We start from the raw sequence: 16,357 nt of genomic DNA, 5'->3' as shown, positions 1-16,357 counted from the left end.
GCTGCACTCAATGACGTATTATAGTAATATAGCAATTTTACAATGTTTAAATCTTAAAATCCTAGATGCTGCAACTTTAAAGAGGAAATAAAACTCCGGGTAGTTTACCATTACAATTTGAAAAGTGAACGCTGACCTTCCCAGTTGTTCTTTCACAGTGGAGAAGAAGGGGACATTGGCCCCTACAGACCACCAGGAGTCACGCACCCTGCTAAACAGCATCGTAAGGAGCATTCAGACCAACGACGTCTACGGCCCCATCAACCTGCTCATCCGGGAGGTCAAGCGTCACCCAGAGGTCAAGCGCCAGAGGTCAGTCCTTTCCAGAGACCCTTTGGCTTCTTCCATTTCACAGTTTTTGACCTGTGTTTCAACCATTTGACGCGTATGATCATGTGTGATCAGGTCCTGTTGTGAATCATCATACACTTGACTGGAACATTAGCTAAAGAATGTCCATTGATAACTTAGCAATTGCGTCTGGTATACAGTAGCATCTCAGTAATGTTTTACCATATAGCAGTTGTATATCTGGTTTTACTCACTTGAAATTCTTCATGTTGTATTCTGGCAATCAATTTATTTGTAGAAGGACATTCAGACACTCGCACATAACAATGAAGGCACCCAGAAAACAAGCATAACAACGATGGCATCCAGAGCTGAATTAATTCAGCTAACCTGTAATACCATGTCATTTCATAGATGCACATTTGCATACACATTTGGTATACTGTAACAATACAATTGTGGAACAGCTGAGTATTGAGATCACCTGGTAAAAGAACTCATGCTGGGATGGCTGTTATTAATATTAATATCTACTGTTATTTCCTCTCTCTGTCTCTCTTTCTTTTAGGAGTATCTACAGAGAGATCCTGTTCCTTGCGCTGGTGGCACTGGGACGGGAGAACATTGACGTGGGTAAGTGAATAGTAGAACAGCCACTCAGTGCTCTGAGCAGGCCAGTCAAGTTCTTCCACACCGGCCTCACCCAACCATGCCTTCGCGGACCTTGCTTTGTGCACTGGGGCACAGTCGTGCTGGAACAGAAAATGACCTTCCCCAAACTGTTTCCACAAAGTTGGATGCATATAATTGTCCAAAATGTCTGAAGCATTAACATTTCCCTTCACTGGAACTAAGGGGCCTAGGCCAAAAAAAAGTTTAGTTTCCTGTATTCTGGTGACTTTTAAAGACTGAAAATAACAAAATGGTGAAACGTATATGGAAAAGTATACTGAAACAGCATGTTTACATGAAATATGCTTTCTTTAATTTTGAGTTATGGGGTGAGAATAATAGATAGAATGTTTATTTAATAGGAAAGAATGTTTGATGCCCATTAATGCTTAACTGCATGCTCATACAGTCTAATTCATCAGACTGTCTTTCTAATCTCTCATCTTCACTCTCTCCTGTCCCCTTCCTTCTCCTCTCTCTTCTCCTGCTCTCCTCTCAACAACCTCTATCCTCTCACCTGTCCCTCCACTCTGTGCTGGTCCTGTCTTCTCCTACCCCAATCACTGCCTTTTTTACACACCTTACATAAATAATTAGGCTATGCTTAACTGATATTAAGTTGCATTTGCTGTTGCTGTGACTGGCACTTTTTAAATGGTAAATGGACGGCACTTATATAGCGCTTTTCCACCTTAGCAGCACTCAAAGCGCTTTACAATGGCCTCATTCACCCATTTAGACACACATTCACACACCAATGGCGGCAGCTGCCATGCAAGGTGCTAACCTGCTCATTGGGAGCAATTTTGGGGTTAGGTGTCTTGCTCAAGGACACTTCGACATGTGGACAGTCGGAGTTGGGATTCGAACCGCTGACCCTTCGATCATTGAACGACCCACTCTACCAACTGAGCCACAGTCGCCGTTGTTAAACTTTCGGTTCAGCCAGCCAAAAAGACGGTGGCTCGCTCAGTCAGTCAGTCAGTCAGTCAGTCAGCCAGCCAGCCAGCCAGCCAGCCAGTCCAGCGCCTCTGTGGTGTGGGCGGTCTCCTTGACAATGCTTGCTGACTGACAGACAGCAGCTCGTAAGCTACGTAGATCAGGGCTCCGCTTCAGCTCAAACATAGGCTAGGCTACTGGGTGCATGTGTAGCTCCACGTCGTGTTTCTTCACTGTATTTTTTAGATAACATTATTGTTACATATTTAGCACACTTCAGCTATATTTTTTACTTGTCCGATCAGACAACTGCATGAGGCACTTGCCTGAAAAGAGTTTACTGTCATGGTTTTGAAAGCGCATTTAGCATACGCGCAGTTTGACTTTTTGATCAGGGGGGGCAGTCAGTCCCAGCCCCCCCCCCCCTCCCCCATCAAATAGGGATTATAGTGGTATAAATACGAGCCCTGCACGGACATTGGAATGCGCATATTCTGTTACAGCTGCATGATTGACCCACAACATTTAAAAACATAGTGCTTATTATTTCCAATATCCAAGTTTCGTTCAACTGCGCCTCCGCTGCGCGTCCATTAGCACAAAAATTTGGAATTCGTTTCAATATAGCCTAGGCCTACTTCAAACAATATTTTCCAATAAATTCTTCCAAAAACTAAAACGGAATGTATGCTACGCCTTTCATGCTTCAATGTCGGGATGTGTCATTATAAACAGCGTATTAGAATCCAGCAATTGCCTCTTCACATGTAGCCTATCTGCATTTATATCAAAGAATAATCACCAAAAGAATAATAGTGCGTACATAATCGATTTGACAACTGGACAATGGATACGTTGCACAGATATGCAGTATCCAACAGTTCGTTCATGGCTAGCAATGGTAGGCCTACAGCTATGGGATTAGCTCATGTTTGGGCTGTCAGAGCTGCCACTCTTATGTTGCTATAGCCGAAATTATCAGAACAATGTGAACATTCAGTTGAAAGTTTTCCATCCACCCATAACTGGATGAGGAATCAGCACAATCAATTCTCACGCAAGCAGGAGCCGTTCAGTGACAGTTTGCGCATCTGGCCACCAGGGGGGGCAGTGCCCCCCCTTGCCCCAGCCAATCTGCGCGCCTGGCATTTAGGCAGAAATATTTAGAAAGTTTACGATTTTTAATTTAAGACTTTAATATACAGTATGTAGCCTAATTTGTATTATTTTTTAAATCAAATGTATGGTGTGGCGGCAAAACCTTATCAGCTGAAACATTGCAGTATTCACAATATTGTCATTTGGAAGACACTTTTATCCAAAGCAATTTAAAATTATGAGCTACAGTAGTGTTGCAGCTAAGTGCCTTGCTCAAGAGCACAGCTATGGGCAATTGATATATAGTGCTTGTACTTGCATTTTCTATAATTATAGCTTAGCCCTTCAGAATCACCCATTTTGTCAAATCTTCTCTACCCTTGTGACTCTGCAGAGGCCTTTGACAGGGAGTACCGTCTGGCCTATGAGGAGCTCAGCCCAGACCAGCTCAAGGTGCTGCATCGCATCGACCGCCCGCCAAGCAACAACGTACAGTGGTGTCTTAAGTGCTTTGGAGCTCCAGTCATCTAACAGCGCCCTCAGCTTCAAAAACAGAGATGTGCACCTGTGGCCCTCACTCTCAAGACATTGGGAGAGCTGCATGAGGAAGATGAAGGAAGCAAGGAAACTACATTGTTGAGATTGGTGGTGGGTCAGGATCTAAGGGAGAATTCTCGCGTTTTGTACAGATAATTTCTACACCTTTATATTGCCCAAAGATGGTACATTTTTCCCTGTCCCGAAAAGCATTTTGGCTCACATTGCTATCATCTTTCTTGAGGCTGCCTGTAAGTGCTTGTTTAAGTTCCAACTGTTTAGGTAGCCTAGTTTGTCTTGAGACGATGGACCCTTTGATGATAGAGCATAGTGTATTGAATGAACAGTGTGCTGATAGTCTGTGTGTGTGTGTGTGCGCACATGTGGGTGTCAGCGACTGCCCTGTTCTGAGTGGCCCTGTTCCACTTCTGTCCAAATGCTTAATCTGTTCTTACAATCCCCCCCTAGACCCAGGAAGTGAATGACCATGGGCCGGATACTGATCCTCACCATTTGTACATGCACTTAGCTCCTGTCCATTCTTATAATCTTTTTGTATGTGTTTTTCTACAAGGGGAAAATTTGAACTGGGTTGCCTTTTTCAAAGTAAGAGAACTTGATGCCTTCTACAGAAATTATTTCTACACTCTTAAGAATGGATTTCATGTCATTGTGTGCATTTGTCTTAATGACATTTTGGAGAGTTTTTCTGTTTGTGTGTAAATAATTGTTGGCTGCTGACTTAGACGGGAGATGACTGAGGCCATGGACAATCAGATCAGCTCCACAACATTCCAGAATACCTGCACTCAAGTCTTAGAGCAAAAACTAATATTATCAAGTGAAGTTCTTTCACCTTAGAAAACCCAACAGAAATGACGTCATGCATAATCCTGTAGAAGTTAAAGTTGACACTTTGGCGCAAATGTCAGATGAAGCTGTGGAAATGGCATGCTAAACTACTGAAAAGCAGCTCTTCTATTCTCCCTCCATCTCCAGAGAGGGCTGCTCTAGCAGGGAAAATAGCGATGGGAAATTTCACTTTACTGCAGTGCCGAGGTACAGTAGTCAATAGATCAGTCCCATTTGTTTTTAATCACACTTATTTTTATTACTTGTTCAGTATACGTGATTAAAAATATGATCACACACTTGCTTGGATTATACCTTAATAGACTACATAGACTACAATAGTTCTAACAAAAATAAAGCTCCCTTGGATACGTGGTAAAGTTCACCCAACTGACAACCCTATCTGAATTCCCACCTGCATTAACCTCTTCATCCAGTCAGTTGTGTTTTAGTGACCAAGAAACTTCCAGTGGCCTCTTGCAGTTCTGCTGATGCTAATGGAATGGCAGGGTGACACTTTATCACTTAATGTCCCAATGATGTACATCTGAAGGTGAGACAAAAAAACAACAATGTTTTTATAAATACCAAGTGTATCAGCTTTATACCTAAATTGACATTACTATGCAAGTACATGGTAACAACATTGTGTATTTACATATGAACTGCTACTGTATGTAATTACACTGATAAAATATTACATAAGTTGACCAAGATATTGGGGATTATCCAGATGAGATCAAAATGAATATCAACTTACTCCTATGTAACTCCAATGTTGTTACTACAGGTATTACTGTCTAGTTGCATAGTAATGAATGTCACCTTAAGGTTTTGTTATGTTTTCTTGTATACAACTGTCTCCAAAGTGTTTCAAAATCCTAAAAATTGAAATGATGTGAATTGAACCAATTTTTAAATCAGATGGGATTGTTATTTGGGTGCACAGTCTTTAACTTCTTTTAATATATATGCTACTGTCCACCCTTGGCAAGTCATTTTTAAGGTTTATATTATAATGTAAATTCTGATCTGAACAGATGACAGTAACATGGCACATACCGGCTTGCTAAAACCAGTTCAGTTGAACGGGAGAAAATATGCCTGCATGACATTCCAGAAAGTACCAAACTACATAGAAACTGACAAGTGTGGCATCAGCCTGCATTTAACAAGGTTCAGGGGAAATACACATGAGACTGACCTACGCTCCAGATTCTTAAATTGCACTAGTTACACTCAAGCCTATAATGATTCTCTGCTCTGCTCATCTTTGTGGGTTATTTGTCCAAATACTGTATAGTATATCAATGCAGTACAGATCCACAGGTTTTCTCCAAAATAGAAAAGGGGGGGAACAACATATGTTACTGTATGCCTTGTTAACATTTGGATTCCTGACTAAGTATGAATCCAGCTCGGATTGGCAGAAGTTTTAGGACTAACTTATCTATGCTTCTAACTCCCCACATATGAATGTAAGTACATTTGAGTACTTCCTCCCTCCCTAGAAGTGTATGAAACAGCAGATAATACAGAACATACTGTTTTTTACAAATGGTTTCATCAATCCTTTACCGTCCTGTGGAATGGATGTGAATGTCTACATGATTTTGCTGCAATAAATGACATGTGACCTGATTAAAAACAATATTTTGTATTTTTGGAATGTCATTTTATGGCAACACTGTGCAATATAACAGTACTATTATTTTTTTAATTAATGCATCTCAAATGATGTTTATTAATTGTGCATGATTACTCAACTTCTTCTCTCCTTCACTCCATTCATCTTTCTTTTTGATCTGTTGTTTTTCTTTCTGTCCATCTTTTTCTCTGAATCTTCTCATATTTTTTAAAAAAATATTTCAGTATTTGTATAGGTGAATTACATTCCGATTTTTTGACGATATAGGACACACCTGGTTCATACCTGAGCAAATCTGATGAAGATAAAAAGTGAGCATTCTAGTCCAACAGGATAAGCTAAGACAAAGCAATATACAAAAAGTAGGGCTGTCGGTGTAAGTATGCAGAGTGAGGTGCATCCTATACTGTACATTCAGTGGTCATGTGCAAGTGTCTCAACGGTGTCTCAACAGTGGCGGGATAGGGGCACGGGGGGAAATCAGAAGGGGACACAAGCCTGGTTGAAGAGGCTGATGGCCGTGGGGAAGAAGCCGCCTCTGGTGTGCAGGCGTGGTCCTGATGGACCGCAGCCTCCTGCCTGAGAGGAGTGGCACGAAGAGATTATGGCTGAGGTGGGAGGGGTCAGCCGCAATCTTCCTGGCCCGCTTCAGGGTCCTGGAGTTGTGCAGGACCAGGAGGGAGGGCAGGTTGCAGCCGATCACCTCACCGGATCGGATGATGCGCTGCAGTCTGGCCCTGTCCTTGGCTGTAGCGGCGGAGTACCAGATGGTGATGGAGGAGGTGCGGATGGCCTCGATAATGGAGGTGTAGAAGAGTACCATCATTTTTGGTAGTCCAAATTTTGCAAAAAGTCGTATTTTTAATCTGAATAATGCTTTAATTAAAAAAACTTAACAATTATTTAAAATATATTTAAAATATCATACACCAACCTGGAATGAACCTGTTCAGCTGGCAGCCTCTGGCACAGCGGTACCTGGTCAGGATGACGACCCTCTTGCTGGTAGTGCCTATCTCAGTGTACAGCTGCACGTCCTGCATGGTGTGGCATTTCTGCACACTCCAGATGTGCTCCATGCACACCTGGTCCAGGGGGGCCATGCTGGGCTGGTCTATTGCTTCCTCCAGGCCCTCGGCCTCTTCATCCACTCCCTGTCTCCCGTGGCCTTAGATTTAGTGCTCATCTAAAGATAACATGGAAATAATAACAATAGTTACAACTATGTGTCACGGCATAAACAGGGTGTAAGCAAACTACACTGATAACATTTGTTTGCATCCAGATACAGTAATGCTATGGATATATCTACAATCATTAACAGCTGTCACTTTTAGGTTTCAGGTGGGGTAATAAAGTTATGTTGTCCACCCTAATAAAATGCATTTTTACACCGCATCCATCTAGTCAACTCCATTTGTCATAATAAGAGAAGAGAAGCCCTGTGGAAACGTCTCACCATGTTCTCCTGTACAGTAGGTGGCGGTATGCACCTGTACACGGTGGTTTGCGATCCGCCATTAAATCAGAGGAGAAGGAGAAGAAGATTTTAAAGTTTGGCCGAAGAAGACTACTGCTACTTCAGGAATTGCATATTACTTTCGCTCCACGTACATAGAAGGTAAGACGGCTTGTGTGTGTGACTGCAGTAGTAGCTTGGTTTGTGTCAGTGTCACACCATTTTACCATAGTAGCGTACCTTCTAGCTAGCTAGCGATCTGTAAACTAGCTAGCAATCCAACTATACACTTCCAGCTCCCCTCCTCTAGTTTGGCTAGACAGCTCGCTAGCTATACTTGCTAACTTACGGTTCAGCCTATGCTAGCGTAACTTGCTCTAATAGCCTAGCGTATCTAGCTAACGTTAGCCTTCTTAGCTGTTGGTACCATTGCGTTGTTGGCTGGTACTAGCATGTCTATAGGTACTAGCATGTCTATAGGTACTAGCATCACATTGGGTTCAGACTAGCCTCGCGTCACCTGCTGTGGACTGACGTTGGTAGCTATAGGCTAGCTAAATTACTTTAGCTAACGTGAGCTAAGTTATTCCATAACCCAATGTGATTATAGTGCAAACGCTGAAACGGGTAAGAAGGCCAACGTTAGCTAACATTTCTCTAATTATCGCATGGTTGTTGCAATCCACCCAGACCTGGCTAGTGCTAGTAAGAGGCTTGGCGTCACCTCAGAAAATGAGGTGGGAGTTGCTTGCCAACGTCGGTAAGAGTGGTGGCTAATCACACAATTGTAATAATAAAAAACAATCTGAAGTTAGCTTCTGTGGTCTCTGTCTGCTCGCTGCCGTGCTGCGTCTCTAGTATGCAGTGCATCATAAACGAAACAAGCTGCAAAATGAATTGGGGGGGGAAATATATTGATGTGTGTATACATGTGTTTGGTGGGTTGGAATTGATTTCTAGCTGCAGCCAATCCAGTGCTAACGCACAGTGTTCAGTTGGGCTAACTTTAGGCTACGCTTTTGTGTGTGTTCCAAATGTGGCTGGTAGGTACATGCATGATTGACCCGGACATGAGACCTGCCGGAGGGGACCCGCCTGTCACAGATCCCAGCAGCCAGAACAGAGAGAATGAGAAGAAGAAAAGGTCCCGTGTGAAACTGCTCCTGTCCGATATAAAGAAGCAGGTGGAATTCTGGTTTGGGGATGTCAACCTTCACAAGGACAGGTTTCTAAAACAACTGATTGTGGATTCAAGAGATGGATGTAAGTGCCATGAATACATTTCATATCCATTCAAACCATCTCTCCCTAACGATTGGAGTAATATCTAAGTTAACTGGAACTAATGTGCTTGCTAAATTCAAAGTTTTGGAGTGAAACAGTGTAGATTTTGTTTCTTTGTGAGTGCTGCAAACTCTCTATGAAGTCATAAAAGCGAAGGAATCACCTGGTAAGTTTCCCAATAGCAAATGATCTTTGAGATTTTCCTTGCCACTTCATTGCAAGGAATTGCATAACATTCACTGCAATTTGGCAGAGTTTACCATGTCAAAGTTTTTTGTAAGAAAAAGATCAACTTCACAGACTGGATCTGGTATCAAGAGTCTTATTTATTGCTTTTGATTATTACACCATGTGCTTCCCGTCTCTGAAAAGCACATTAATCATACTTTTCTCCTAACATTTCACTAGCTCTGTTGACTTCCATTGTAGCCAAGTGCGTGCCTGCAGAACAGCTGAGCCTCAATACTGAGACGATCAAGGAAATTATAATCTCTAAATGTCAGGTTCATGTAAAACGGACTGAGAAAAGCCCCCCCCCCCCCACACTCACCACTTATGACCAGGGCTGGTTCATTTCAGATGCCCCCCTGTAGCCTAGTCTATTCATTTATGTTGAACACTGTAATGTATATTTGAAATGGAATTGCCACATTGTTTATGAGCTAGCTTTTGTTTGACCTTGTCCAGATGTCGATATATCTGTGTTGACCACTTTCAATCGGATGAAGAAGTTGACAACTGACATCAAATTGATTGCAAGGGCGCTGAAAAACTCATTGTTAGTTGAGGTAAGTGACTAAAAACTATGAAGGACACTTTGTCCTTCATACACACTATATTTTACTGATTCCTTAAAAGCCTTCTTTTCTGATCCCACTACTACTCATACCATTCATTCAGCCATTCAGAGAAACCTACTGCCAAAGCAATCTACATTTTTCAGATTTCCATTTTTCGGGCTTTAATTAGATGTTCTGGCCTGATGGGATACTATCAGGTACTGCTGATGACAAGGAAACGGCGTTGAAAGGTGGTGTGCTTATTTGTAGTGGGGGGAAAAAACAGTGCAGCATGTATAGTCATTTGTTAACCCAGCTCTTATTTATTGCTCCAACACTCAACAGAATGGATTAATAATGGTGTCTATTATTCCTGGTATGTGTGCAGATATTGCTTAGAAAGGTGTGTTTTGAATTTCAGGTTAACCTAGAGGAAACTAAAGTTCGTCGGCAACATCCAATTGGAGAAAATCCTAAAGATGTGGACGCCCGAACGGTCTACGTGGTAAACGTCTTTGTCCTTTCTTACTCCATACTGGTCACCATCTGATTTGATGGCTCACATCTGTTGAAAAGAAACATATTGAGGAAGGTTGTTAAGACAAACTGATCCCTCTATTTAGTCATCATACTATCCATGAAAATCTAGTAGCTACTGTACCCCCCATGAAATATTGAGTAGACCTACTATACATTTGTATACAGAATCAATTGACATGACAATTTAAAATATGTATCATCAAGATCCTTTGAGTCCCCCATGGGGAAATCTAAATTACTAATATATTTCAGGAACTTCTGCCAAAGAATGTGAAACATGGCTGGATAGAGCGAGTGTTCAGCAAATGTGGGACTGTGGTTTACGTCAGCATCCCGCGATACAAGACCACGGGCCACTCCAAAGGGTTCGCCTTCGTGGAGTTTGCGAAGGAAGAGCAGGCGCAGAGAGCCCTAGAGGTGACATGATTGTTGACTACTTTGATTGACAGGTTGACTATTTTATGATTGACTAGGCGATTGAACGGATCATGATAATAATGTCCAGATGTGTCTCATCTGCCACCGCCAGAACTGCACCACCACTCTCAAGCCCCAGACGTAGTACAACACAGTTCAATTTCACTCAGTTGTTAATGTCCCGTTCTGTCTCTTGATGCAGTGAATGTGAGACTGTCTACTGTAGTAGCCAACTAGTCATAAACTTTAAGTGTTAATAACCCCATGATCATAGGGTCATTCATTCATTTGATCATTAAGTTCACATGCTGAATGAGGCGGTGTCACAATGTATCCTGAAACAGATCTTGAACAACCCTCCGGAGGATGCTCCCAGGAAACCTGGGATCTTTCCCAAGACCCAGAACGGGAAGCCAATCCTCCCTCCACCCAATGAAAACGTCACACAAGGTTAGTCTGAGTGGCACTGAATGAATCAATATCTGTCGAGGTTCTTTGCTTTCCAAATACAGTTCATTCAACTCCAGTTCACAGTTTGTGGTTGAAGGAATAAAATATTGAGGATGATGCAGAGTAGCTCAAATCTAGGTGCTTTTCGGTAGGCTTTGTGGTCAACCAATCCTGTTGTAATAGGACCTGTTGGACAGCTCCCCCGGTGGCGAGATGTGATATTGTTTACAGAGGGTTCTCTGTTGTTGGTGGTGCTGAATGGCACAGCCCTGCACACTCAGTTATGTATTAAGGGCAAAATCTGCATATCTCAGACTTTTCAACACTGATCTCAAAGCCCTCAATTCTTATATACAAAAGCAGCCTGAGGAAGGGGGAAATGGGAGGCTCCATTGGGATGGGAAGATCCATTTGAATGGATCCGATAACTTCATAACTACCTTAACCTCTCATTGATGTCATCCCATTCTTTAGCAGGTGAGGCAGAGGAGCGGATCAAGAAGAAGAAGAAGAAGAAGAAGTCTCAGAGTAGTGCTAAGGCGGACGCTCTATCAAAGACATCAGGCCAAACCAAAGACCAGGAAATGGCGGCAGAGTCCTCAGAAAGGAAGAGGAAACGCCCAGAGGAGGTAGCGGAGGGGGAGGTGGCCAGCAAACAGAAGAACCCTGCACGGCAGACGGAAAAGAAGAGACGGCGATCGCAAGCAGCAGAGGGGTCAGAGAGCAACGTCCAGGAGGAGATGCCATCCAAGATCAGGAGGACAGGCCAAGGGGACGAGTCTCCAGGGCGAGGAGAGGACTGTGATGAGAAGGGTAAAGGATGTATTCAACTGAGCCTTGGTCCTTGGTGTAGGGATGGCATGATGCCAAAATACGCAGCGATGGGGTTGTGTTCAGTTGGGGTACAATGTGCAAAAATATTTTTAACGTAAAAGTACAGTTGGTTTATTTGGAGATTTTTCTCATCGTGCCCCGTTTTACCGTTCTGTTCTCCTGAACTCAATGCAGCTGTTGCCTCCTACTCAAAAATGTTCTTTCTGTTTTTCAGACATGCTAATGGAAGAAGCTGATAAGGAGAAACAGGAGAAGAAAGAGGAAGAGGTGAAGGTGAAAGAGAAGAAAGATGAAGAGGTGAAGGAGAAAGAGGAGAAGAAAGATGAAGAGGTGAAGGTGAAAGAGGAGAAGAAAGATGAAGAGGTGAAGGAGAAAGAGGCGAAGAGAGAGGAAGAGGTGAAGGAGAAAGAGGTGAAGGAAGAGGTGAAAAAGGAGAAAGAGAAGGAGAAAGAAAAGGGGGAAGAGGAGGAGAAGGGGGAAGAGGAGGAGAAGGGGGAAGACTCACTGTTAAAGGCCAAGAGGAAGAGAAAAAAGAAAAACAAGGAGAAATTGAAGATCGGGGAGGAGGTGGTTCCACTCAGAGTTATTTCTAAGTAAGTTCAACCATTTTCCCTCAGTCTCATGCAGACCATGACCACTGGTGTGCATCGTTGTCCACCCCTGTGACCACTATACGTTGACAGTTGATCGACTCAATTAATTGCCGCTAATAATTTACTCCTAAGATTTGGTTACTCGATTAATTGTTTGTTAATGGAATGCAGCTTTTTTGGGGGGGGAACAAACGTTATCAACGGGAGTTGCGTGAAATGTAATCATGATTTAAGGTCTGACTCTGCACATGAGGGCGCTACGCCACAACACAGCGGAAGAAGACACAAAAATGAAGCAAGCAAAGCGCAGTCCAGCGTGGGACGTTCTTATCAATTAATCGACTATTGTTTGTTAAAGCAATACATCGCAATATTTGGACCTTTACAAACATGTCTGGTGCTTATTCTCCAATTAGATTAAAAGTAAGCTGAATCGTCCAAACAGTCTACTCAGAAAGATAATACATTGACATTTATTACCTTTTAAAACTCGCGCCCCCGGGACGCAGCATTCAGTCGAAGTGCGCATGCGCAACGTTGTGCTTAAACAACACAGTAGTATCTAACTATTCTGGCGTCTATGGATATCATGCGTTTTTTATCAATGATATCATGGCGGAGGTGAGAAAAGTGAAACATCACAGAGGAAGCCAGAAAAAGACAATCTGATAACTTTACGACAGTGCACTTACTCGCAGAGCTTGTGGGGGCGCAGTTTCGAGAAAACCGGAGAAAACGCTATGTATTGCTTTAAGGTTAACGGTCATCAATTAATGAAATTCCTTGAAATTTGCAACCCTAATTACATTAGTCATCTAGCAGGCGCTGTAATCCTCTGAAACCCTTTGGTATCATTTTCCTCTCTCTCTCTCCATTGTGGTCTGAGTGAAGGTATGACTGGCTTGAGCTGAAGAAGGAGTATCTGACCTTGCAGAAGCAGAGTATGTCGTCATTGAAGAAGTGCATGACCAAGATCCACCAGAGGGGGGAAAGACAGCAAATAGAAACGAGCAACGTTCTCCAGCATGAACAGACATGTATGTTTCTAGGGTAACACTTGACCTTCAGTTGACATGAATTTGTATGCATCTAACTACATTTGTAGTAACGACGTGGTAATTACCAGCAAAAGTGCACAGGGTTGTTTGAAGGGCTGCCCCTGTGTGTCTGGTGCAAGCAACTTAAGTGTGTGCACGGGCCTGGTAGTTACATAGGAACTGCTATACATGCTATTACAGTTTAGCGCCATAAGTAAGTAGATTTTTTTGCCCATTAGTCCAAAGACAAAACACTTCTGAATGTACTAGCTTCACATACTAGCTTCACATCATCTTGCCTTGCCTCAACTTCCTCAAAGTAAACTGGCTAGCTAGCGGCAACTTAATAAACTCCTTTTCTACAGTGTTTCCCACAACTGTGAGAGCACTTTAACAGCAATAGTGCTAAGCGAATAACCGTGATTATTAGGGTTAATGACCTGCATATGCGCTGTGATTGGAGGATCATCTGACAATTTATCCAGATAAGAAAAAGTTGCCTGTTTTAATGCAGAGCTGTTGAGGCGATCATTGCTGGCAATATTGCCCACAAAATTGCCCTGTGTGTCACCATCTTAGGTGGTTTCACAATGTATATTTGTGTTTACAATGTTTATTTGTGTTTACAATGTTTATTTGTGTAATTGTCTCTGAAGCTGAGAAGAGCAAGCGGGCTGATAATAAGGAGAACCCACAGGGTCCTCTGTTTGAGACCGGAGTCATCGTCAAGATCACACATACCAAGCCATTACCTGGGAGAAAGTCTATCAAGGTATGATTGAGGTGGTCTAAATGTTTCCATTGTTCTATTGATTAATCCCTGATCACTGAATATCTTGAGTTGTATTTACTTATACATGATTATTGAATAACCTCAATGCACAACACAAATGTAATCTGAATATCTTCAATACACAGCTGGATTTATACCTGTCGAGAACCGCTCATCCAATATATAATGTATAAAGTTGTAATGTATAAAGTTGATTCATACATTGGCAGGTTGTTGATAATTGTGGACGTTGCCGGTCACCGGCACAAAGGCCCTTTGTCTGCCTTTTAGATTGAGTGTACCGATGTGTGATGCATTTCCACAATGCTATGAATTGAATAGACGACAGTGGCCATTGGATGATTGAAGTGCCTGTACATCTAGTGTGTGTGTGTGTGTGTGTGTGTGTGTGTGTGTGTGTGTGTCTTGTTCAGGAGATCCTCTCAGAGGTGTCACCGGTGGTGTATGTTGACATCCTGGAAGGAGATGTCGAGGGTCACGTCCGCTTCAAAACCCCCGAAGATGCCAAGGCTGTGATCAACGCTCATGTAGAACTCCAGAGTAAACACAGCTGGCAACTGGCCATCCTCTCTGGTATGCACATTCTCCCAGTACATCATTTTAGTATTCTTTAGTTCATAACCAATTTATAATCAAAACAATAGGGGAGGGGAGCTCATGAGCACTTTCTTCAGCGGGCTCTAAACCAGTTAGAATCCAGCAATTGCCTCTTCACACTGTGATATATTTGTATGCCCTATATACTGTAAATTAATAAACGAGGCGGAGACCGTTTTCCATACGTCTGGCTTCTTTTACTGCAACTCTTAGACTGACATTACAAAATCATATCTGGCTACTACACTAACGTGCACCACCACGTTATAACACAAAGTGAAAAAACAGTTTTTGATTTGGGGACAGTGAGGTGTCTGGCTATCATAAAGAGTTTGTTGGCAAATAGATAAAAGCGCTATATAAATGCAGTCCATTTACCATTATAACATTGAAATGCTTGTGTACTGTATTTGGGATGCTACAGGTGACCATGAACAAAGATACTGGCAGAAGATTTTGGTGGACCGCCAAGTCAAGCTGAATAGACCCAGGGAAAAGAAACGGGGCACTGAGAAGGTAAGAATTCTCCTTAAAGATCTTCAGACATGAAGGGTTATGCCACCGCGTCAAGCAGATCAACATCCCTGTCGTTTTCTGCCTTTGTATCTTAACATCTTTCTTCTCTTTTCCATTTTAGCTGATTTCCAAAGCAGAGAAAATTGTGGTTGCCAGGGCAAAGGAGGCTAGTAAGCACATACGCTTTCTAGAGGACTGATAACTGACGAATGGCCGTGGTAATTTTGTAGTTATGTCTCTAGCCCTGTGCTAGTAGCCCAACAGATTTTTAGAATTTCCTACTAAGAAAAGTTGGCCTTGGATTCCCATTTGATGATTTATGGTTGATTTACAAGACCACTATGAAATATGTTTTCGTTATTGTTGGATCTGTTGTACATTCATTATTGTTTTTATAATTCCCTTAACCTTTTGAGTATTGTAATCATTTCACATGCCACATTTTCTTAACCCATTTGTTGAAATTTAATTTAAAGTTGTGGATATTTTCTAATACATTTTATCACCACACTGATATGATGACTGTCTCTTTTTGAAGTAACTAGTTATTCTATGAAATAAAAACATTTTTGGTGGCAAAGTAACTATGTAGCCTATTTTATACAGTACTGTGTTATGTAAATATATGGTAATGTTTAGTGCAATAGTTAATTAATGGAAATACAATGAAACAAAGATATGGGGGGAGTGTTAAAATTAATCACCCCCCCACACACAATGTCCTTTATGTAGTGCTATGTATTTAACCCTATTTTAATGTAAATGTCAGAAAACACTGAGCTTATACAGTACAAAACAGCATCTGTAAATTTAAATGGCACTTACAGTATATATATACTGTATTTGTAGGCATACTTTTTTGACTTATATTGCAGATGACCTCTTGCCAGAGCTTTAAAGGGAGATTTTGCTTCAACATCTAATTATTAGCTTTACCATGCATTGAAATTCTCGTTGATTCAATCATACTCTATGATTGCATCTGAGATTTACCATCTACAGAACACAAAGCGTTAAAAAT

At 42.0% G+C, this 16,357-nt stretch overlaps 2 protein-coding genes across 3 annotated transcripts in view; both read left to right on the top strand.

The window, feature by feature from the left end:
• Positions 1-6,013, top strand: part of dennd4c (DENN/MADD domain containing 4C) — a 42,195-nt gene extending 36,182 nt beyond the window's left edge. The window contains exons 30-32 of the mRNA XM_084452141.1: positions 159-312; positions 860-924; positions 3,395-6,013. Of these exons, the coding sequence (XP_084308267.1) occupies positions 159-312; positions 860-924; positions 3,395-3,531 (356 nt within the window). The 3' untranslated portion in view covers positions 3,532-6,013. The remainder of the gene's footprint in view (positions 1-158; positions 313-859; positions 925-3,394) is intronic.
• Positions 6,014-7,581: 1,568 nt separating this feature from the next.
• Positions 7,582-15,834, top strand: larp7 (La ribonucleoprotein 7, transcriptional regulator). 2 transcript variants are annotated; one of them, XM_084452248.1, is made up of 13 exons: positions 7,582-7,658; positions 8,544-8,759; positions 9,468-9,568; positions 9,981-10,064; positions 10,352-10,516; positions 10,861-10,966; positions 11,444-11,779; positions 12,015-12,393; positions 13,285-13,430; positions 14,087-14,202; positions 14,637-14,796; positions 15,245-15,336; positions 15,458-15,834. In XM_084452248.1, exons 2-13 carry the CDS (start codon positions 8,552-8,554, stop codon positions 15,533-15,535), a joined length of 1,971 nt encoding a protein of 656 aa, XP_084308374.1. In that variant the 5' UTR covers positions 7,582-7,658; positions 8,544-8,551; the 3' UTR covers positions 15,536-15,834. The 2 variants fall into 2 exon arrangements, with proteins under 2 accessions (XP_084308374.1, XP_084308373.1); XM_084452247.1 differs by having other exon boundaries at positions 11,441-11,779.
• The last annotated feature ends 523 nt before the right edge of the window (positions 15,835-16,357 follow it).

Source organism: Borostomias antarcticus (assembly GCF_949987555.1).
Source record: "Borostomias antarcticus genome assembly, chromosome: 17".
NCBI lineage: Eukaryota > Metazoa > Chordata > Actinopteri > Stomiiformes > Stomiidae > Borostomias > Borostomias antarcticus.
This window is presented reverse-complemented; position numbering and strand designations above follow the sequence as displayed.